This window comes from Brassica napus, chromosome C2 (assembly GCF_020379485.1).
Source record: "Brassica napus cultivar Da-Ae chromosome C2, Da-Ae, whole genome shotgun sequence".
Taxonomy (NCBI): Eukaryota; Viridiplantae; Streptophyta; class Magnoliopsida; order Brassicales; family Brassicaceae; genus Brassica; species Brassica napus.
Window position 1 is genome coordinate 52,517,103 of NC_063445.1, and position 24,470 is coordinate 52,541,572.

Consider the following 24,470-nt stretch of genomic DNA (forward strand, 5'->3'; position numbering starts at 1 on the left):
AGACAGATATCAGATATTTTGATGTAATCTGTAACCACTGACACGCAGTGTCGGTATCTACTTTAAAATAATTGTCTACTCTTTCCCCTTTTAACAATAAACAATGCATGTGTTATATAATGCGCACCATGCAATTGATTCAACCAATACAGTGGCATTTCACTAGAGAGAAAGTGTATATCTTTTTTTTTTTTTTGGGTGTAAATGTTAAATTGAAAATGTATATCTTTACAAGTCTTTCCTACATTTGATGGTCCTAACTTCTTGTAGGACATATGTATATAAGGGTGTTTGAGTCATTATGTAATCCCTAGTATATACCTTTTGTACACAGTATAAATATTGTATTATACACTCTAATAAACTCATTCAGTCCAATACTTCTCTTCTATGCCATAGTTGATATGTATAGGTCTGGCCCCTGATTGACTAATTGTTACAGTAAGCTTTTTGGGGGAAAAAAATCAGATATGTTAAATTTCCAACGGTCGCACAAATGATTGTATTTGTTTTGATTGGCAAAGATTGAAATATGTGTGTTCCAACTCATGGGCAGAACTAAAATTTTAAAGGTTATAATTATTTTAAAGTCTATTAATGCAGATCAGCAGCTCTATAATCTCTAAGCTGAAAAAATCATAATCTTTCTTTCTACTCTAACCTAACGAAGTACTCTAACCTAACCAAGAACATGAGAGCATGATTAATCCGGGGTTCTTAGGATGGGGTTTTTAGCGGAAATTAAGAAACTGTTTCTTAACTTCCGTTAAGAACCTCATTCTAAAAACTCTGGGTTAATCATGGTCTGAGGCTCATGCATTGGTTTTTCTTCCCATTGGTTAGAAAATTGTTTTGGTAGTTAGAAATCAAGGTTCGCTATATTTCAACATTGTTGTAATTCCTCTTAGCTGTTTAAGACCTCTTAAATGACAAGTCTTGAAAACTAGTCTGGTCTCGACCCCAAATCTATATAGGTTATCAAATAACTTAACAAAGATAAGTAAATTGAAAAAGCACTATCAAATTTTGCTATGGTATAAATATTTCTCACACAACTTTCCAAGCATACAGAAACAAACAAAAGTCATGTAATGTCCCATAACCACTTGATGCCGAGTTGTATCGACTCAAAGGACTACTCCCTCCTCCGCTGTCTCCTTCTTCCGCATCGCTAAAATATTCATCTACCATCCCTCCAACCGCCACAGGCTTAAACACAAACAATCCTGAACTGGCCGTTGACTCTGAACTTCCAAACAACCAATCATGCACATCGTAGTACACCATCACATGAGTTTTGTCCACCAACACCATCTGGTTCCCCCTAAACTTCCACTGCAGATTCTTCACGTGCATGATCACGATCCCGTCCACGCTTATCCACATCTCTGGATCGTCTCCCCCGTTTGAGCTCTCCACCACCACTTCATGTTCTTTTCTCTGCTCGTCGAATCTTGCTCGAGTTGAAAAAGTTTTCTTGCCAAATATGCTCTCTTTCTTGAAATATATAAACCCTTCGACCAACGCGGGTCTTGACTTGGTCCGCTTGTAAGCCTTGTGCTTTAAATCTCCCAATAACAGAACAACCTCTTCATCAGAAACTATTGCCACGTAATAATCTGACATCGGCTCGGGGCTACCGTTTCCCGACAACTTCGCCGCCCTCAGATCCCAAAAGACTTCCACAAAGTTTCCTTCTACGTCGAATGACTTTGATCCTCTTTTGCTCCAGAACTGCCATGGCTTCACGAGATCTATCTTGCAGCAATAGTTCATGTCATTGTCTAGACTCGAGACCATGACGGTGAGGGAATGGTTCATGAGATTCTTGGACCATAAAACAGTTATGTTTCGAAAGAAACCCGCCACGTGAGCTTGGTAACCGCACGTGACTGTGCTATGAGGCGTGGGTGTTGCAGCTGATTTGAGTTGTGCCACGGTCTTTGTGGTCTCTGTTATTTTAGCTGCAAACGCCGTAGGTTGGGTTCGGATAGATGGGATTCGAAAAGATAACATCTCTATTAGAATCAACACCTAAACAATGTATAACAAAGATTTTGTTCAACATGCAATTGCAAAATTCTTGAGCAACTGTAATAAGAGTTTTGCCAAAATGGTGATTTTGTTAATGGTGTTTCTGTGTGATTATTCAAATTGACAACCGAATCAGTTTGTTTTGATTCAGTTGGGAATAGATTGAAACTTTTTGAGTTTGTCAAGAGGGAGAGCAAAGGAGAGAGGTAGAAGGAAGATTCTTGAGAGATTGGTTGATGGAACACCGATAAAAAAGGAGTCTATATTTGAGACATGTTAATATTGGCAAAGAAGGTAAACATGGCTTTGTGAAGTTCAAACAAAACGTATGTAAACATGTGATATATGTCACAGCTGACATGTTTTATATCTTCATAATGTTCTACACTCAAATAAAGTTTGTATTAATTCTTATATAATTTTTTCATAATATTTTTCATACAACTAAAATTGATGTCCTAAGCTGCCGGTTCATTTGCCTTGTTCTGTACCGAAAATGTAAATGATGTAATAGATAAACACTACAAGAAAACATATGCATAACTAAAAGCATTTACGAAAAATATTGGTTGTCCTAAATATATGGCGAAGTAACGAGTAAATTTACGTGGAAAAACAAATTCATCGTAAAGTACAAATAAATTTATAAGGATACTATTACCTAAAAACACAAGTAATTTTATGATGACTCTACGACTACATCACTGGAGTGAACTTTCGTGATTTATCTTAACTCAGTTGTAAAATAACGAGTATTTTACAAGGATCATATTTATAATGGTTCAACGACGAATGTATGAGTAAAGTGAAATGATTGGTGAAAACATATGTCTAGTGGGCTATACCTAACATTTTTTTCTCGTAAAGTTGTTGTCATACCGATGTAAAAGATTTGTAAACATTTGTTGTAGTCAGTTGTTTTCATACCAATGACAACAATTTATTTTTTAATTAAATCTTTTATGTGCTTTCCATCCCCGATCAAATTTGTACTAGCATATCAATATATGTTCCTTTGTTCTTGTTTACTGACTAAAGATCGAGAAAATGTTGAATGTGTGGACATACATAAGCATAAGCAACTAGCATTTCTTCACGAGCTTTTACCGAATCACAAACAATAGGTTTCTTCAATTTTTTTTATTTTATAATTTCATTTATCTTTTTGTTTTATTGTTTGATAAATCATTCTATATTCATTGTTTAAAAGTTAATAGTATTTTTTGTTGTAAACAAACAAAAACTCTCAAAGAAACCATAGAGCGTCGCTCTCGATGGACAGATTTTATCGGCAGTTCGGAAAGAATCTTGCGAACTGCTTTTTCGACGACACAGCAAAATCTTGGTCGATAAAAACCCAAGTTCTCCTTTCTGCGATTTCAACGAAGAGTGTACGCTCCGGTTTGGTTGATTGCGGCGGTGGTAGGAGTCGTCCTCCTCTTTCTCCTCCTCACCACCTTGGTCTGTTTCAAGAAGATCCCGGCGGAGCTGCTTGTTAGCCTCCCCCGGGTCCTCTTATCATCGCTGAAGGATTGTTGGGGCTAGATGGATGTTCTCCTCACTTGTTCTCCTCACTTATCTTTAAGTAGATCTATCAAGTTTTATTGTTTGATTAAGCATTCTATATTTATTGTTTAAAAATCAATAATATTTTTTGTTGTAAACAAACAAAAACTCTCAAGGAAACCAGGTAAATGGTTCGACCAATGAAATGGTACCAGAACAAAAAGGACCAATTAAGTAGTTCATCTGCAAATCAATCTTCTAGACATGAGGTATTTTTGTCATTTTAGAGTACTTGCTTATGCACATTTTAAACTGGTTATGATATGCTATTTTGCACTTTTATATGAGTCACAAATTGATTTATAACTAAAATAGTTTTAACACTTACCAAAAAAATATAATTCTCTTAAAATTAAAATGAAGGAAATTTAAAGTAGAAATAAAGGACATTTAAAGTAGAAAGAAAGAAAATTTAAAGTATAAAATAATATTTTAGCAAACTTTATATTAGTTTATAAATTTCATATTAATAATATACTAATTAGTAACTTGTATTTTAGTTTTGTATTGTTATAATTAAAATTTCTTATAAAATTTGTGATATGTTTTATCAATAACTTCAATATTGTCAAGTACTTTTGGCAAAATATGAACATATTTAGCAAATTCTTTTGATTAACATTTCTTTAAGTTTACAAAAGAATTCACAACTAAATAGTGCACATACAAATCTTAAAACAGACCATAAACAAAACTATTACACATGGAACTAGATATCATTCATCAACATAGATAAGCTTGGACTTCACTTGACATCATTCTTTTGTACCACTTTGGACATAAGACTTTGGAAGACTTCCCGAAAACTTCGTGGGAAGTTTTCTAGCATAAAATACAATAGAAAACTTCTTAAGAAGTCTGCCAAGAGTCTTCTGAAAGTTTCTGAGTCTGCCAAGAGTCTTTCGAGAGTTTCTGAGAGTGTTTCAAGATTCTTCTGAGAAATCTTCCAAAGTCTAACTCATATCTGGAAAATCTGCATATTCAAACTTTGGAAGACTCTGAAGGCTTCGTGGGACGTCTTCTAGCATAAAATGCATTAGAAGACATCTCAAGAAGTCTTCCGAGAGTCTTTCAAGAGTCTTCTGAGAAGTCTTCCAAAGTCTGATTTAGATCTGAAAATTTTATATACTCAAAAGCATTCAAATAGCTTCAAAACAGAGAAAACTTCAAAAACACTTTTTTACGCTTAATAATAAACAAAAATTTGTCACATTAGGTTGAATTTATAACTTTTTAGAATCCAATATATAAAACATAAAAAATACATATCCAAAATTTGTACCACTTTGGGCAGAAGACTTCCTGAAGACTTCGTGGAAAGTCTTCTAGCATAAAATGCATTAGAAGACTTGTCTAGAAGTCTTCCGAGAGTCTTCTGAGAAGTCTTTCAAAGTCAGTCTCAGATCTGTAAAACCTGCAAATTCAAAAACATTCAAATGGCTTCAAAACAGATAAAAACTTCAAAAATACAATTTTATGCTTAAATAATAAACAAAACAGTCACAATAGGTTGAATCAATAGCTTTTTAGAATATAATATATAAAACACAAAATAATACATATCCAACATTTATAGATCTACCTTTGAATGAGTGAAAGATGAGAACCATGTAATGAAAAACCTGCAAAAAGAAGATAAATTAGCGAGAATACATAATAAAAAATGAGAAATGGATTTAAATTTGGTGTTTTGATGTTCAAAAAGATTAGAGAGAGGTTGGAGAGTTTTACAGTGAGAAACATTACATTTTTGTTGCAGCCATTTGAGAGGAAGAAAGAGAATGTGTAAATTTTCTTTATATATGGAGACAAAAATTCCAATTAGGTTAGATATTTTCGATATAGAAGATTTATTGGGAAGTCTTCTAAGAGAAGACTTCTTTGAAAGTCTTCTAAGAGAAGACTTCTTGGAAGTCTTCTAGATCCTAAATTCAAATACATGAGAAGACTTCTAGAAGACTTCTGGAAGATTTCGCTTTAGGCGGGAAACCTATATTCTACTAAATTTTAGGCGGGAAACCTAATTCTACTAAATTTAGGCGGGAATATGTCAGAAGACTTTTTGGGAAGTCTTCTTGTGAAGTCTTCTGGAAGTCTTCCAAACCATAACCTAATCAAATAACTAACTAAATAGAAAATAATAATTCATTAAACTTATAATCAACTTATAAAGTGTTTAATATATACAAAACTAAACACATGGAGGTCAAAACAAGTTTTTAAAGTTAAGATTCCAAAATCTAATCCTAAAAATACCAACAATACTATAATATATGTTACCAAAGCCTAAACTAAATGCTATCATGACTAATTCTACATTCATTCATCTATGTTAAAAATAATTCAAATTTAGTAAAACTAAATTTCTATCGTTTTGAAATGTTTATTAATGCATGATTTCTATTTTTTCTCTTTCAAAATATTTTTTATTAAAGTTATTAATTATTTTTAAGATCTAATACATGAGAAGACTTTCCCTAGAAGACTTTGGGAAGACTTCTGGAAGATTTCGATTTAGGCCGAAAACCTAATTTTTTAAAAATTTAGGTGGGAACCCTAAATTCTACTAAAATGTAGGCGGGATATGTCAGAAGACTTCTCGGGAAGTCTTTTGTGAGTCTTCCAGACCCTATAATCAAATAACTAAGCAAAAAACACTTTCTTAAACTTTTAAGATATTTAGAAAGTGTTTAAATCAAGTTATTAGATGTTATTAGATAGTCACTAATCACATATAGGTCAAATTAAAAAAAAAATAAAATAAGATGAGACTTCAAAATCTAACCCTAAAAATACTAACAATGCTACAACATATGTTACCATACCCTAAACCAAAGAATATCATGATTCAATCTACATTCACTCATCTATGTTAAAAATAATTCAATTTCAGTAAAACTAAATTTCCATCTTTTAGAAATATTTATTAATACATGATTTTGACTTTTCCCCTTTAAAAATATTTTTATAAAATTTATATTTTTAAGATCTAATCCATAAGAAGATTTTATCTGAAAGACTTCTAGATGACTTATGGAAGACTTTGATTTAGGCAGGAAACCTAAATTTTTCCAAAATTTAGGCGGAAACCCTAAATTCTACTAAAATTTAGGCGGGATGTGTTGGAAGACTTCTTTTAAGTCTTCTGTGAGTCTTCCAGACCTTAAAATCAATTAACTTTGCAAAAAACACTTTCTTAAACTTAAGAGAAACTTAGAAAATGTTTAAATCAAGTTATTAGATACTTACTAAATATATATGGATCAATTTGAAAAAAAAATGAAGGTAAGATTTCAGAATCTAACCCTAAATATACATACAATAGTATAACATATGTTACCAAACCCTAAACCAATGACTCATGAGCTAATATACATTCACTCATCTATGTTGAAAATAATTCAATTTCAGATGAACTAAATTTACATCATTGAGAAATGTTTATTATTACATGATTTCAATTTTTTATCCTTCAAAATATTTTTTATAAAATTATAAAATTATTTTTAAGATCTACTGAACGAGAAGACTTACAAATAAATAATCATAGAGAAGAATTCTTTGTAAGTCTTTTTTAATGGAGGGTTATAATGGTAAAACTGAATACATGTTTTTTGTTTGATCGTAAGGGACCTGTTATAATTTTACTAGGCTTTTGAGTTATTTTTGCACTTGATTAAATTTGGGGTACACTTTTGTATTCAAAATCAAATTTTAAATCATTTTTGGCAAATCCCTCGTAAAACAAACTCTACGTTAACTTTCATTTAGGATAGGAAAAAGTTATTAGTAACATCAATACGTTTTTGTCTCTTCACCACTACTTCGTTTATTTAGGTTTCTAGGTTTTCATTTGGTTTCACCAAGCATGAAACTGATGATTTCATACAGATTTAAAAGATTTAAATCCTTTTCAGATGTTATCAACTTGCAATCTATGAATAAATCAGAAGAAATCAAGTTTCTGTTTTGCTGTTATGCACATATACAGATATACTGATCTGATTTCCAAATTTTGATTTCATAAACATGGCTTTATAAGATCTTGCTATAAGTGCAAAGCAAATATCAGTGGTTAAATTTTTATGGTTTGAGTCATCGAATTGTCTTCGTCTTCTTTGTAGTGAGAGGCACAAATCTTCTTCTACTCAGATATGATTCAATGTGTTATCAATTACATAGTTCACATACAGATAAATCATTTTATATTGACTTGTTTCGGGTTTTTTCTTGTTCTACAAATCTAAACACATTATGGGTTTTGCCTGAAACGATATCATATTCATTGATTCCATAGCTTTATGTTAACAGCATCTGACCAATTAATTGGATTAAGGAATTCTCGTAGATCAGAGTTTTTTGTTCCAGTTGCCGACCAAAACATATGGTGTAAGGAAAATGTTCGTTCAAGGTTAGTCTCTTGGCCTTTTTTTCTTTAAGTTAGGATCCGTCTTTTTTTATACTGATTATAGGATCCGTCTGTTTCCCTTTTTTATTCTCGTTTTGTTGAATGATACAGAAACAAAAATTGGATTCGTCGTAATGCTCGCATAACAAAAAAAAAAGACCTGGTAAGGTCGTGCTAAGGACATCTCTAACCCTACTCAATTTTCTACTCCAAACATCATTTTAAAATCTTCTCTAATCCCACTCTATTTTTAACCCCAAAATAGAGTAATGACTAGGTTTTTTTTATTTTTGAAATGGTCCTTTAAATTTTAATGTTTTTATTTTTCACTTAAATATTATTTTAAAATGATACAATAACATAAATAAACAAGATATTCCATTATTTAATAATTTTACATAAAAATATATACTATAATTAAAAATAATAATAATATAAAATAAATATAACATAAAAGGATCTACATGTTTCACTATTGTGAAAAGACCTGTTCGGTTTTGGAAAAAAAATGTGTTACATGACATCATGACTACATCGGTTTTGGAAAAAAATGTGTTACATGACATCATGACTACATGTATAATTTTACATAACATGATAATTGAGGATGAGCGTGAATTCGCTACACCAACTGAACTTGGAAGAGAAGCTCCACCTCCCGATACCGAAATTGCAGAAGATGAAAATCTGTTTCAAAATTTTTTTGTTCGATTTAGGAATATCAAAGATAAAAAAACTTATGTTTCATTACGAAATGCATTAGTTGATCATTTGTGAGAAAAATATTCTAATTCCATTATTAAACCAACTTATATATTGTCTTTTATTTTATTTTTATGATTTTTGTACTTTTTAAAAATAAATGTTTAATTTAAATAAATTATATTTTAGGGAATTTTTGTAAACTTAAAATATGTGGGGTTAATTAGTAAATTTTTATAAGTATAATGTATTATTAACAATTATTAATAAAATATATTATTTTTGAAGTAAAAATTGAAGTAACACATTAGAGTAAAACTTTACTCCATTTTGGTGTCCACTATTTTGAAATAAAATGTGGAGTAATATATTGAAGATGCTTTGAACCAAAAATGTGGGACCAGCACAATGCAAGTCAATTTCTCAGTAATGGCTCGGTGTTTTGTAATTTTTTTTTTTATCAAGGTGCAAAGAAACTTGGTCTTGCAAACAATAACAAGCAAACCTCTAAAAAGTTTTGCTCAGTGCTCAATGGAGGGTGGGTTAGGATCCAACACAATATTAGTCCAGATGCACTCAGAAGGCACATTATTACGTTAATTTTGCTCGCTTACAAATTGTTTTAAAGAAATAGTTGGTCCAGAGGCTCGTATAAATAAATATGTCATACTTTTTTTATGCACTCGTGAGAGCATCTCCGACCTATTAATATTTTCACATCTATAATAGTATTTAGAGATGAAATTGCTTCAATCCATTTATATTTCTCCCTCTATAATAGAATCTATTTTTTCTCTATTTAGAGAAAATAGCATTCATCTATATTTTATTATACTTTAGAGATTGTTATTTTAGAAGAATATATTAGAGTAATCTTATCTTTAATATAAAATTCTTCTATTTTTAAGGCGAAAATAGTAAAATACATCGGAGATAGTGTAACCGATGACACCATTACTACGTTGTATATACTCATCTTTTTGAAATAGTTTCATGCCCAAAATTTCCGATTGGCGCGAAAAACTTTTAAACTCTTTGGAAGTAAGCGGTAAAGGTCTCGTGGGGTCTTGCCACGATGATTTTAATTGGTCCATAGTAACATCACGCGGATGGGTAAACATGCTTAAAACATGACGTGGCCTGTTTTAATTGGTTTACAAGAGAACACGCAGATCGAAATCTTGAAAATCTCAGCCGTAGATAGCACTTCTAAATCCAACGGACAAAATTTCAAGAAAACTCATCATAAAAAGCAACTCATCTTCTTCTTCCTTCATCACAACCAAATCTCACATTCACATTCTCCACAAGAAGTAACCATCTGATTTCGTTATGGCTCGCACCAAGCAAACCGCCAGGAAATCAACCGGAGGCAAAGCCCCAAGAAAGCAGCTCGCGACCAAAGCGGCGAGGAAATCAGCTCCGGCCACCGGAGGAGTGAAGAAGCCGCACAGGTTCCGTCCAGGAACGGTGGCGCTGAGGGAGATCAGGAAGTACCAGAAGAGCACCGAGCTTCTGATCCGCAAGCTCCCCTTCCAGCGTCTGGTCCGTGAGATCGCTCAGGATTTCAAGACGGATCTGAGGTTCCAGAGCAGCGCCGTCGCCGCTTTGCAAGAGGCTGCGGAGGCTTACCTCGTTGGGCTGTTCGAAGACACGAATCTCTGCGCGATTCACGCCAAGAGGGTTACGATCATGCCGAAGGATATCCAGCTCGCGAGGAGAATCCGTGGCGAAAGAGCTTGAAGACTCTTATGCAATTGATTTGCTTGGTTCTCTAGTTAGAAATCTACTCTATCTTTAGTTTAATCGGTTCTTATGATGTAGAGCTTGTCTCGTTTTCGTTTTAAAATTTGTGTTCGATTAGGAAGTAACTTTATTAAAACAGTCCTGAAGGTGTTCGACGAAAATTCTCTTGTTTAATATTATTTATGTTTGCCCAATGATGTCGATATGTTTTTGCTAATATGGGTCTATGCTCTTTTATCATCACTTGGCGATTTCTCCTTGTTAGGGATGTTAATATGGGCTCAACTTGACAGGGTTAGCCCTAACTCTGCAAACCCATTTGTAACCCTAACCTTCATTTTTTAAACAGGGTTTAAATAGGGTTGACCCTAATAGGACCAGGGTTTAAATTCTAACCCTTTTATTTTGATTCACACAACTATTATACAATATTTAATAATGTTTTTCATCAAAAAAAACTTAAAGTAGAGTTTTCTCGCCAAAAACTGAACAACGAAATTTTCCGTCGAAACCGCAAAATCGAGTTTTCAACTAAAACAACAAAGTCGAGTTTTTCGTCAAAACTTCGAAATCGAGTTTTCCCGCCAAAAAATCAAAATCTAGTTTTTCGCCAAAACCTCAAAATCGAATTTTCCCGTGAAAACGTAAAATTAAATTAAGTTTTTTTGGAAAACCCGTAAAATTCAATTTCACGGTTTTGGCGGGAAAACTCGATTTGCCGATTTTGTAGGGAAAACTCGATATTGCGGTTTTAGTTTTGGCGGAAAAACTCGATTTTGCGGTTTCAGCGGAAAAACTCGATTTTGCAGTTTTGGCGGGAAAACCTGATTTGTCGGTTTCGGCGGAAAACTCGTTTTTGCTGTTTCGGCGGGAAAACACGATTTTGTAGTTTTCGGCGGGAAAACTCGATTTGCCGGTTTCGGCGGAAAAACTCGATTTGCCGGTTTCGGCGGAAAAACTCGTTTTTGTGGTTTTGGCGGGAAAACTCGATTTTGCGGTTTTGGCGGAAAAACTCGATTTTGCGGTTTTGGCGGAAAAACTAGATTTTACGGTTTCTGCGGGAAAACCCGATTTGCCGGTTTCGGCGGAAAACTTGATTTTGCTGTTTTGGCGGGAAAACGCGATTTTACAGTTTTGGCGGGAAAACTTGATTTGCCGGTTTTGACAGGAAAACTCGATTTTGCGGTTTTTTGCGGTTTTTGCGGGAAAACTCGATTTTGCGGTTTTGGTGGGAAAACTTGATTTTGTGGTTTTGGTGGAAAAACTCAAATTAGGTTTTGGCGGAAAAAAGCACAATTTTTTTTTGACGGAAAAATTTTATTCTTAGTTGTGGAGCAAAAACTCGATTTTGCGATTTTGGGAGGAAAACTTTTGATTTTGATGCTCAACAAATTGGAGGAAAGAATCATATGATATCTTAATTTTTCTAGTTTTATCTTTAAAATTTAAGAACAAAAATAAATGAAATATTTTTTTCAATTAAATGAGTTAAACCTGGTACCAGCCCTAACCCTTGATTATAATAGGTTCAAAATAGGGTTGAGTTAAAATAGGGCTGGACTTATAATAAACAAAAGAGGGCTGAGCCCTAACACTGTAGTTAACATCCCTACTCCTTGTTGATCAAAATCATAATTTACAAACATTGAAACATTCGGTTTATAACACAACACACTAAACATTACTAAGTTACCCATTAAACCGGGCTAATAAGATAAATATGGCATTCGGTTTGGAAGCATATGGTCTTGGTGACTTGGTTCCATTGTTCTTCTTGATGATGAGAAAAAAGATTTGCACTGAACTGGTGTAGAAATGTCTTCTACTTCCACTAACAATAGCATTAGAGTATCCGCAGCTTTAACTGACGAGCTTCCAGTAATTGAAAACAGTCTTTTCTCAGAGTTTCCAAGCTTCCCGCGCCACAGTGGGAGAAGAGAGCACAATCCTGTGAAAGAGGAAGATTGACGGAGAAGAGAGCACAACTTATGACCAATGTAAAGACTAAAGATTTGTTAAAAATTTGATCACATGAATAAATCTCCAAGGCCAAATCAACTTACTGCGATCTCAACATGCTCTTAGTCATAACCCAGATGATACTATTTATGCATTGCCTACTTAATTATTTGTAAGAGCACAACCATAGCACTTGGATAGCAATCTGTTTCCTTCCTTGCATAAATTGGTAGAACCCTAACTTGTACATTTTCCTATTAAAAAAACAGCATGGGGACCGGGTTCGTAATCTTCTACAAAACTAAGTCACTGACCTTACTTTTCCCCGCAGTAGAGAGACAGTAGTAGCCAACAAAGATTATATGCAAAATAAAATACATCTAACGATCTCTTCTGCCACGCCCAACAACCTTCCCTGGTAACGACCACAAGAAAAAAGCAAATCATGATGAATGAATGAGTGATTGAACAAGAAAATAAAATCTAATGAGTATAGTATAATACTGGTGGCAGCAGCCTTCTTGGGCTTAACCCTTGGGGTATCCCTGGTAAATACACGCTAGTCTGAAATATCACATAAGATTACACGATCATTTAGACAAGATGAGATATAGGGGGGGGGGGGGAATTTGTTAAGTCTCGGCGGCGTCTTCACATGTTTCTTCTAAGAAATTTCAGCTTTGAATTAGTCAACATGAGAGAACTGTCGCATACTTGAGATATGCTTTCTGTGGATAATATCGCAGCTTTGAATCAGTCCAAAGAATACTTGGAAGGGACTATAATTAGTGAGTCAAGCATATAAAGAGATGCCGTGAAAGCCATATTACCCTCACAAATTTTCATCTTTGATTTTCGCATTGATGCTCTCTTCTAGACCTTAGAGAAAGATGGAAGGCTCTTGGAAGTCGGTGAGTATCACTCTCCTTGCCCTCTCTTTTCTCAACTTCATCACAGCTTTTGTAGGCGCATCTGAGGATCCATCTAGACACTTGTGTCGTCAAGACCAGAGGGATGCTCTTCTAGAATTAAAGAAGGGGTTCAAACTATCTTTTCGTCCCTTCAGAGATCTGACCTGGAGCACACCATCCTGGGAGAAAAAAAGTAGATTGCTGTTCCTGGGATGGTATCAGGTGTGATAACAAGTCGGTGGTAGTGATCGGGCTAGACCTTGGTGTGAATTCCCTTGAGGGAGAGATTAATTCGAGTAGCAGCCTTTTCAGGCTAAAGAATCTCCGCACCCTCAATCTTGCTTACAATGATTTCAACTCCTCTATCATCTCCACTCAGTACACTACATTCAAGGAGTTGAGAGTGTTCAACCTTTCTCAATCTTCTTTCTCGGGTCAAGTTCCAACCGAGCTGGTTCAACTAACCAAGTTGGTGTCTCTTGATCTTTCTTCTAATACTCTATCTGCTGACAAATCATTTCTTAACAAACTTGTCCGGAACTTGACAAACCTCAGAGAACTAAACCTACGTTCCGTTGACATTTCCTCAGAAATTCCTAAAAATATCTCAAACCTGTCCTATCTAAGATCACTCAACCTGGATGATTGCAACTTGATTGGTGGATTTCCAACTAGTGTTCTTTCCATTCCTACCATACAATCCATTTCCTTGAGTGGCAATCAAAAACTGGAAGGCCCTCTCCCAGAATTTAATGGAAACAACTCTCTTGCATATTTGGACCTTTCTCTTACATCCTTTTCGGGTAATATACCAAATTCTATCAGTAACCTCAAGCATCTGAATGTTTTGAGACTCCACGACTCCAATTTCAGTGGCTTGATTCCTTCTTCGCTTGGAAACCTTTCTCGTTTAACCAATATCCACCTCTCTGGTAACACTTTTGGTGGTGAAATCCCATTCTTTTGGACGTTTGAACCAGTTGACCAGCTTAGATGTTAATTCCAATAAGCTTAGCGGTAACTTTCCCATCGCACTACTCAATCTTACAAAGCTGTCATATCTGTCACTCTCTTAAGGGATTCTTCCTCCAAATATCAGTTCACTCTCCAGCTTGGAAAATTTCGAAGCACGCCAAAACTCATTCTTTGGAACTATCCCTTCTACTTTCTTCTTCACCATACCCTCTCTGGGAACTATTGATTTAGATGATAACCAACTCAGCGGAGCTCTGGGGTTTGTGAATATGTCTTCACCACCTTTCTCAAACAGAATCAGAATCAGTTTGTCGGGGTTATACCTTTCAAACAACAGAATCAGATGTCAAGTGCCAGGATGGTTATGGAGTCTACCAAATTTGGATAACTTGGATCTTTCCGACAACAGTTTCAGCCGCAAAGGATTTCTCCAGAGAAAAAATTGATGTGCTAGATCTGAGGTCAAATGATTTCCAAGGACCATTCTTTATCCCACCAAGGCCAATCGCAATATTCATTGCATCAAGAAACAGTTTCTCCGGAGAGATCCCCATATCAATATGTGATATGACGACCTCTCTAGATATCCTAGATATCGCCAACAACAACTTGAACGGATCAGCTCCGGAGTGTTTTTGGAATCTCACTGCCAAGTCTCTCTCAGTTTTAGACATTGGTGATAATCACTTCACTGGAAGCCTACCAGATATATTCAAGAATGCCACCAATCTGAGGTCACTCAATCTCGGTTACAACCATTTCGTGGGGAAACTTCCAAGATCTTTGACAAGCTGCTCTTCTCTAGAGGTCCTAAACGTGGAACACAATCGATTCGACGACACTTTCCCATTCTGGTTGCAGTCCCTAAACAAGCTACAAGTTCTGATCCTCAGGTCAAACGAGTTTCATGGGTTATTACAATATCAACCCCAAGGACCTTCCTGGTTTCCGCAGCTCCGAATCATTGACTTATCACACAATGAATTCACAGGGACCTTACTAGATGATTTCTTCATCTACTTGAGCGCAATGTCATCAAAGGGAGATAGTCCAAAATTTAAGTACATTGGGGGCAATTCATATTACCGCGACTCAATGGTTTTGATGAACAAGGGAGTGGAGCTGGAGTACACTAGGATCTTCACACTCTTAACAGCCATTGATTTCTCAGGAAACAAACTCCAAGGAGAGATCCCTGAATCCATCGGTCTTCTAAAAGATCTAATTGTGCTCAATCTCTCGAGCAACGGTTTTAACGGCAACATCCCTTCGTCTCTGGGGAATCTGACTCAGCTCGAGTCACTGGACTTGTCGCACAACGAGCTTTCGGGTCAAATCCCACCTGCGCTCAGGGACCTCACGAAACTGTCGTTCATCAAGGTTTCTCACAACGAGCTAGTAGGCCCGATACCGCGAAGCACACAGTTCCAGACGCAATCTGCTTCGTCTTTCCAAGGGAATCGCGGACTGTGTCTGTGTGGTCCTCCTCTCAACGAAAACTGCGGAGACAAGGAGGAGCCATCACAAACAGAGGAGAAGGAAGAAGAAGACGTGATAAGCTGGATCGCAGCTGCTATAGGCTTAGCGCCTGGATTCATCTTCGGGATGACGATTGGGCACGTCGTGATTATAAGCAAGCCTCAGTGGTTCATGGTGAGGAAGAAAACGCGGCGGATCGCGTTAGGTCGGTTCTCTAGTGAGGTATGTTTCGATCAAACGATTCTTTAATCCACAAATATCTTCAGATGCGTACATTGTTGTAACTGATTATCACAATTCCTCTTCAGTCTCCACACCAAAGAAACCCTAGGTGAGCAAGAGGGACGACATAGCGGTATGCATGGAAGGACTTTACCGATGACCACTGGGATTGGGGGGAGTAGACGTCTGTTTTTGTATTACAATATTTGTTATGTTTGCTTCTCATTTGAGCATATAATAAATCTTCGAGTTAAATCATACTATTACTTTTTATTTTACCCCAAAAATAAATCATATTAATTTTTGTTCTAATTAAATAGGTTCTAGTTTAATGGGCAAATCTCCAAAATAGCAACTTTCTAAGTTTATATCACAAAAATAGCACTCCAAAACTAAAATGACCAAAATAGCACATTTCTAAGTTTATCCTTTGAAAATTTTAATTTTTTATTTTTCAAAATTTGAAATCTTATCCCCAAAACCTCATTTCTCAACTCTAAACCCTAAACCTTAAACTCTAAACCCTAAACCCTAAACTCTAAACCCTAAACCCTAAACCGTAAACTCTAAACCCTAAACCCTAAACCCTAAACTCTAAACCCTAAACCCTAAACCCTAAACCCTAAACCCTAAACCTCACACTTTAACTCTAAACCCTAAGTTTGTGACTTTTGATAAAATATTAAGTTTTGATAAAATATTAAGTGCTATTTTTGTGACTTTTGACCTTGAATGCTAGTTTGGGAACAAAAACTTGATTTAGTGCTATTTTTGTCTTTTTCTCTAGTTTAATTTCGTTGGTTTTACTAAATTTGGTTTATTATCTTAGATTTGTATACATATAGTTTAATTAATTTTTTTAGTTTTACTAAATTTGGTTTATTATCTTAGATTTGTATATATATTTAGTGAAATTATGCATATATATATTATTTTGAGAAATAACTAGGAAAATAACAACAATCTTTGTAAAAATTTATGCACATATATACATTTTATAACACAACTCAATTATAGAAACTGATTAATATTTTATTTTCATTTATTTATATGTTTTAGACCATTCTTTAATTTATATGTAGAATATTTTCATAAATAATAATAAGTATTGCTAACTTGCTATTCACTTGAGCTTTTGATTTTAAATATAAGGTTTTAGATTGGTTCATTTAATACTGAACCACAAATTATTTTTGATTCCATTTAGAATAAAATCGAGTTAGCTTTGTTCATTGCATTGAATATAGTAAATACATTTTCATCAAAATTATATAATTTAATATAGAGAAATTCCTTATGATAGCCCTTTTAAGTTTTTGTCACAAAAATAGTCTTTAAAACGGAAAATGACCAATTTTTTTTTATTAAAAGGTAAAAATATATTTACACCCTAGGGTTAACTAATCTAAACTTAGGGCTTAGAGTTAAGGGGTTGAGTTTTGATGATAGAGTTTCAAAATTTAAGAAATAAAAAATTAAAATTAAAATTTTCAAAATAAAAAGGCTATTTTGTTTTTTTTAGAGTTACTTTTGTGACAAAAACTTAAAAATGACTATTCGAGAGAATTGTTCTTTGGTATATGTTATTTTGAAAAAACAGAAAAATTAAAATGATATTTGATGAAATAACGGCAAGAAGCTATTCACAGATAAAGACATAATAGCATTCATATCTTTTTATATAGACACACTTTCACGAAGTTTCACCATCACATTACTTGTCTTCTCCCAAGATATGAAAGAGGCGGAAACTCATGAGCTTCATTCACACATGGTTCCATGTCTTTTCCTCTTGTTCATTTCACAAAAACATGTGTCCTAGCATTGCCGCTTTTACAAAGACAGTCCACACCTTTTGTTTTGGGTTACAATTTAGTAGAGAGCGACAAAACATACTATTTATAAAATGGAAACACACAAACAATTCAAGAAAATCAATTATTTCTGTGCAAAATGACACTTCAGATAATGTTGATGCCTGGAGCTCATGGCATGTAAAACATTTTTCTGTAAAAAGTCAAAGTACAAAAAGAGCATTTCATGCAACGTCAAGGAAAAGAGCTTAGGCCTTTTGTATATATATATATATATATACATACATACGCAGAGACTAGAGATCCACACCACTAAACTATTACATTTTCACTACTTTGAATACTTTGTGTCCAAAAATATTCATAGAATGAGCTTTCTTCTTCGTTCAATCTGTTTCCTCTTCGTTTTAAACATTCTTAACACGTTTGCTTCTCCTACACGGCACTTGTGCCGACCCGACGAAAAGAATGCCCTTTTGAAGTTCGTGAGTGAGTTTGAGATTCGGAATCTTGACGATGATGTTTTTTCTAGTTTTTCTTATCCCAAGACGAACTCGTGGAGCAACAAGAGTGATTGTTGTTCATGGGACGGTATCACGTGCCATGCCAAGTCTGGTGAAGTGGTCGAGCTAGACCTAAGTTCCAGTTGCTTCCACGGCAAACTAAGTTCCAAAAGCAGTCTTTTTAAACTGCAAAGGCTCCGTGTCCTCAATCTTGCTTACAACGATCTCGGCTCTTCTGAGATACCTAGCCAGCTCGGTACACTCAAGGAGTTAACACTACTCAACCTCTCAAACACTTTGTCATCTGGTCCAATTCCAACAGAGCTTCTTCATCTAACCAAGTTGGTGTCTCTTGACCTCTCTTCTAACTCATTATCAGCTCAAAAGTCATTTCTTAACAATCTTTCCCAGAATTTGACAAACCTAGAGGAGCTTAACCTAGGTCTTGTAGACATTTCTTCAGAAATTCCTCCAAATATCTCAAAACTATCCTCTCTCAAATCACTCTCTCTTGATGAATGTAACTTGTTTGGTAAATTACCAAGCAGTCTTTTTATGATTCCTACTATGCAATCCATTAACTTGCAAGGCAATCAAGATATGGTAGGATCTCTTCCAGAGTTTAATAGAAATAACTCTCTTGTTTTCTTGGACCTCTCTTGGATATCCCTAGGTAACTTACCTGTCTCCATCAACAACCTTAAACACTTGACTACTTTGAAACTTGGGTTTTGCAATTTACATGGACAGATTTCATCTTCACTTGGAAACTTAACTAACCTATCCACTCTTGACCTTTCATCTAATTTTTTCAATGGTCATATCCCTTCTTCATTTGGAAATCTTCTCCATCTTACCTCTTTAGTCCTTTCTTCTAATAGACTTAGTGGCCAAATCCCACCTTCCTTTGCCAATCTTAATCAACTTACTACCTTAAGTCTTGTTTCCAATAAGCTTAGTGGTAACTTTCCTCTTCCATTACTCAATCTCACAAAGTTGTCAGAGTTATCACTAGTCAACAATCATTTCACAGGTACACTTCCTCCAAACATAAGTGCACTTTGCAACTTAGAGACCTTTGAAGCAAGTGAAAACATTTTCACTGGAACTCTTCCTTCTACTCTCTTCAACACCCCTTCTTTGACTTATATCGATTTGAAAGATAATCAACTCAATGCCATTCTTGAGTTTGGGAATATCTCTTCACCATCTAAGCTAGAAAGGTTATCACTTGGCAATAACCATTTCAAAGGGTCTCTCCCAATATCCATTTCAAGCTTAGTCAATCTTTACAGCCTTGACCTTTCTTATTACAACACGGGGATGTCAGTAGACTTTGGTTTCTTCTTATCACAACTCAAGGGTCTCATAGATCTGGACATAAGCTATATAAACACCACAAATATAGTTGACTTGAGTACCATCCTCTTACATCTCAAGTCCCTATCTTCACTGCAGCTGTCAGGGGTACATGTCTCGACCGCGAAAATGGGTTTAGTTTCCAATCTACCAACGAACTTAGGCACCTTGCACTTGTCAGGCTGTGGTATCACAGAGTTTCCAAAATTCCTAAAGAACCTACAAAAGATGTCTCACTTGGATCTCTCAGACAACAAAATCAAAGGTGAGGTGCCACATTGGCTGTGGAATCATCTACCAATGCTATCAGTCCTGAATCTACGCAACAACTCTTTCACCGGTCTTGAAAGATACTCAAATGATTCATCTAGACTGGAGCTTATTGTTCTAGATTTGAGTTCAAACGCGTTCCAAGGACCATTGTTCGACCCACCAGTCTCAACAGAAGCATTAGTCGTCTCCAACAACAACTTCACAGGAAAGATCCCTGAATCCATATGTGAGCAGAGATATCTACAAACCCTTGATTTATCCAACAACAGCTTCACAGGCTCAATACCTCAATGTCTAAAGAATCTGAACAGTTATCTTTCATTTCTTAACCTCCACCATAATCAACTCAATGGAAGTATTCCAGAAATATTCACCAACGCCACTGACTTAGTATCCATTGACGTCAGCCAAAACAGGTTGGCTGGGAAGCTTCCAAGGTCACTGAAGAGCTGCACTAGCCTCGAAGTTCTCAACGTGAGAAGCAATGGAATCGACGACACGTTTCCTTTCTGGCTGAATACTTTGCCTGAGCTAAAAGTCATTGTCCTCCGCAACAACAACTTCAAAGGACCTTTACACCGTCATCATCCTTTCGGATTTCCCAAGCTGCAAATCATTGATGTATCCAACAATGGCTTCAACGGGACACTACCATCAGATTACTTTTCAGACTGGAACATGACTAGACGTGAAGATCGGTCGGGAGTTATTTACATCAGATATAATGATTATTACCATGATTCAATGGTCTTGATGAGTAAAGAAGTAGAGATGAAACTGGAACGGATATTGAAACTCTTAACAGCTATTGACTTGTCAGGAAATGAACTCAGTGGAAAGATCCCTGACTCCATTGGTCTGCTCAAGGATCTTATTGTGCTCAATCTATCAAGCAACGGTTTCACTGGTGACATACCTTCATCTTTTGGGAATCAGAGTCAGCTCGAGTCATTAGACTTATCGAATAACAAGCTTTCAGGGTCAATTCCACCTTCTCTCGGGGATCTCTCTAGTCTGTCTTACATCAAGGTTTCCAACAACCAGCTCCACGGTCCAATACCGCAAAGTACACAGTTTCAAACTCAGTCTGCTTCGTCTTTTGAAGGAAACCTTGGACTGTGTGGTCTTCCTCTCAGTGAAAAGTGCGGAGAGCAATCACAAGAGCCAGAAGCAGAGGAAGCAGAGGAGGAAGAAGGAGTACTGAGCTGGACTGCAGCTGCCATAGCCTTAGCACCTGGAGTTATCCTCGGGTTGACAATTGGGCACATTTTGGTTACACAAAAGACTCACTGGTTCATGAGATTTCTTGCGTGAGAAACAAGGATGACCGAAAAAGATTTATTCTCTCTATCCAAACCCTTTGTTTTGTTTTGTTTTTTTTTTGTTATATAGAAAAAGTTTCCATATCTTAATTATGTGTATAGAGATGATCTTGTTATATGTTGGAACTTATTTTTGAGCATCATGAAAAAGTGTTTTTCATATGTCAAAAATAGAGTTAGTTTGAATGAGAAATGAAAATTTCAAATGGGTTGCTTGCAAAGCTTAAAATGTAACATTCCTAAAATGTCTCACATTGGAATCACGAGGAAAAAGTCATATTGTATATAAAATGGAGAATTATTTACAAAGCTCAAAGCTTTGAATACACATTAGTGTATTGGGAAAAGGAGATATGAAAAAAAGATTTATTTTTATCTAGAAAAGTTTTGTTATATGTTGAATAAGTCAACATATTTATTATCTCTTTTAATTTTAATTTGTAACAACAAATTAAAACAAGAATTAAATTGTGTAACATACAAATGTTAATGTAACTCTTAATTAAAAATGTTTCTGATTATATGTTACGATGACGTGACTCTTAATTTTTAAAATGTTAATGTAATTTGTATGTTAGCTTTTCAGCTTTAATATAAACTAGATCTCGATTCGTGCAACCTAATATATTGTGTTTTGGCACATTATACGTATGTCTTACTAATAGTTTTTAAGGTTTTATCGAGTCTTTTTAGTCTTTTTCGAGTCATAACAGGTCTAGAGTTGCATTAGATGAGAAATTGACCAGCTAGAGGAAAAGAAAAGAGAAAAGTATGATTTGGAGTCTTTCGCACGAAACAGCCAACCGGACCGGAGCAGTCTGAGTGCCTGCTCCAGCGACAGAGATAAAAAAAAGAAGTTTCCAAATATTTCGAAATTTGCCCTAGATTTCCTATTTCTTTCCTCTAGCCGCCTGTGGCTTCTATATATATAGTTTCATATTTATTATTTTAGACCTACCTTAGTTTTTACGTAAGAAAAGACCCGAGAGAGCTTTGATTTTGGCGATTGCTACTTGTAAGGGAGAAGACCTTATCTATCTCATAGAGAAGATTATCCTGAACCCTCTGATTTATTTTGATCTATTATATGCAGTATTATTCAGAAATCATGTTTCTCTGTTCTTGTGTTATGTCTGAGTATCACCGATTTAGTTTAGGGTTCTAGGGTTTTGGATTCGTGAGCTAAGCATAAATACGTCATCTTGAAATTGTCTACATTAATATATGTTTTTGTTGCTTGCAATGAACCGATCACTCAGTGCATGAATTAGGGTTAATCGATTTAGCTAGCCGTTAATTGATAACCTGATATAAATTGAATGAGCTTTGCATCCCTAGTCAGCGAGAGTAGATATTAGGGTGTATTGTGAACATATCGGACTTGATCTCTAGAGCTTGCCAACATGTCTTGATCCAAACGAGAGTTTAGGCATCAAGACCGGCTTGCAAAGGAATCAACACCACGAGAGTGGGTTGATTCAACCTGAGTGATCCAAGTTTAGACTCGTTATAAACTGAACTTGAATAATTGCTTGGTTTGTGATTCCATACCTGAAGAAGAAACCCTAGACTAACGCCTTTAAATCAATCCGAAACAACCTAACCTCTTCTTTACGATATTTACTTCTTTAAAACCCCCACTTCGTTTTAGCTAAATTTTGATCCCATAAAGATAAAGTGTGAACTGGTCCTCTGGAATTGAATCTAAAGATATTACAACTACACTGTTAACTTGATAGTAGACAAAGATCCAATTTTAGTGTATCACAACCGCGCAGATTTTTGTTTTCATTTATTTTTATATAAACATTTTGTTTTCAATTCCAAATTGGTATATATATAATATACATGTGTCTATCAATTTTTAAAACATAATAAGTTTACAGTATATTTTTTTCATTGAATAGATTGTTTCAAACTTTCACATGTATTTGTATCTTCTTCTATATATATATTTTCGGATTATTATTTCATGATTAAAATTTTAACTATATATTTATAAATATTAGTAAAATATTATTTTATTGTCATATTCAAAGATATTGTAACATTTCACAAATTTAGAAAGTTTTTTTAAAATTAAACTTTTCGCTTCATAGATTTATATTATCGAGTAAATAATTAAACATTTAGTTTTTGTTTAATTTTTAAAATAAACTATATAGTTTAAAATTTATTTTCATTAGTTTAAGGTAGTAAAGATTAATCATTGTTAGATAATATGATTTTTGTTATTTAAAAAAAAAATCTTTATAATTTTAAAAGTTAACATCGACAAATATTTAAATAATTAACATATGGAGGTATAGTATTACAACATTAAATTATATCTATTTAATTTATACTATCTATAAATCCAATAGATCATCTATTGTTTAAATCCAATTATTGATAGCCCAATAAATTTTTTTGGTAGGCCCAAAATTTAAATGATAAGATTAGAGATTAAATGTAACATGACTTTCTAGAAATAGTTCCATTAGGTTCATTTTTAAAAAAATCATATATGAATCAAGGTTATGACTTCTGTTTTAATATATAAGATTAATTATAGTTGTTAAGCTTTATATAAATAAATAATACAACATATTCCGAGGGCACAAAACACAATGGCGGACAAGCTGGCACGAGGTGCTAGAAATCAGTCTGCTGCTATGGTTTATGTTGATTCGATTCCCCCGATGTGGCTCTTGGATCAGGAATCTACTTAATTTCCCTTTAGCTTTTTGTTGTAAAATAAAAAAAATAAAAAAAATAAAATAAATAATACATATACATTAAAAATATCAAAATAATATATATAAATACAATTTACTATAACACAAAATACACAAAGTAATAATATAAAACATACATTAATTCATAAAAAAACATAAGAATACAAATTACTCAATATTAATTTTTCCGTAGTATTCTAATATATGATCAATCCACATATTTTGAAATAAGAAATGAGTCTCTTGATTTTTTTTATCAGAAGATTACAAATATTTTACCTATTCATAATGACGAAGCTTAACAAAACTGAAAGAATTAAATCAAACGCAGTGAAAAGGTAAAATGAGAAATTATCAAGATTTGATAGAAATGGTCAAACAATGCTCTAAATGCTGACGAATGAATGAGTGGAGATATTAAATTCTTTATCTTTTCTTATAGTTTACACTGTTTACAAAGAATATTTGTTACTTACAATT

The 24,470-nt window shown here is 34.5% G+C and overlaps 5 protein-coding genes across 5 annotated transcripts; 4 read left to right on the forward strand and 1 right to left on the reverse strand.

Moving 5' to 3' along the window:
• Window positions 1-949: 949 nt before the first annotated feature.
• LOC106382247 lies at window positions 950-2,397 on the reverse strand. Its single transcript, XM_013822242.3, has one exon. It carries the CDS (start codon window positions 2,014-2,016, stop codon window positions 1,048-1,050), a length of 969 nt encoding a protein of 322 aa, XP_013677696.2. The 5' UTR covers window positions 2,017-2,397; the 3' UTR covers window positions 950-1,047.
• A 7,573-nt stretch (window positions 2,398-9,970) lies between these two features.
• On the forward strand, window positions 9,971-10,650 carry LOC106382248 (histone H3.2). The gene has a single exon (XM_022697165.2). It carries the CDS (start codon window positions 10,043-10,045, stop codon window positions 10,451-10,453), a length of 411 nt encoding a protein of 136 aa, XP_022552886.1. The 5' UTR covers window positions 9,971-10,042; the 3' UTR covers window positions 10,454-10,650.
• A 2,839-nt stretch (window positions 10,651-13,489) lies between these two features.
• LOC111198145 (receptor-like protein 7) lies at window positions 13,490-15,823 on the forward strand (the record flags this gene model as incomplete). Its single annotated transcript, XM_022696770.2, has 1 exon — window positions 13,490-15,823. A coding segment is annotated over one exon (837 nt), but the record flags the coding sequence as incomplete, so codon positions are not given.
• LOC106378750 (receptor-like protein 35) lies at window positions 14,869-16,260 on the forward strand. Its single transcript, XM_022696771.2, has 2 exons — window positions 14,869-16,002; window positions 16,089-16,260. Exons 1-2 carry the CDS (start codon window positions 14,869-14,871, stop codon window positions 16,113-16,115), a joined length of 1,161 nt encoding a protein of 386 aa, XP_022552492.2. The 3' UTR covers window positions 16,116-16,260.
• A 1,924-nt stretch (window positions 16,261-18,184) lies between these two features.
• On the forward strand, window positions 18,185-21,265 carry LOC106382250 (receptor-like protein 6). Its single transcript, XM_013822244.3, has one exon. It carries the CDS (start codon window positions 18,185-18,187, stop codon window positions 21,263-21,265), a length of 3,081 nt encoding a protein of 1,026 aa, XP_013677698.2.
• The last annotated feature ends 3,205 nt before the right edge of the window (window positions 21,266-24,470 follow it).

Bases quoted from the DNA above. Each gene is read 5' to 3' on its own strand.
- LOC106382247 (XM_013822242.3), bottom strand. From the start codon at position 2,016: ATGTTATCTTTTCGAATCCCATCTATCCGAACCCAACCTACGGCGTTT.
- LOC106382248 (XM_022697165.2), top strand. From the start codon at position 10,043: ATGGCTCGCACCAAGCAAACCGCCAGGAAATCAACCGGAGGCAAAGCC.
- LOC106378750 (XM_022696771.2), top strand. From the start codon at position 14,869: ATGACGACCTCTCTAGATATCCTAGATATCGCCAACAACAACTTGAAC. The intron at 16,003-16,088 runs GTATGTTTCGAT...ATTCCTCTTCAG, and splicing joins TAGGTCGGTTCTCTAGTGAG to TCTCCACACCAAAGAAACCC.
- LOC106382250 (XM_013822244.3), top strand. From the start codon at position 18,185: ATGAGCTTTCTTCTTCGTTCAATCTGTTTCCTCTTCGTTTTAAACATT.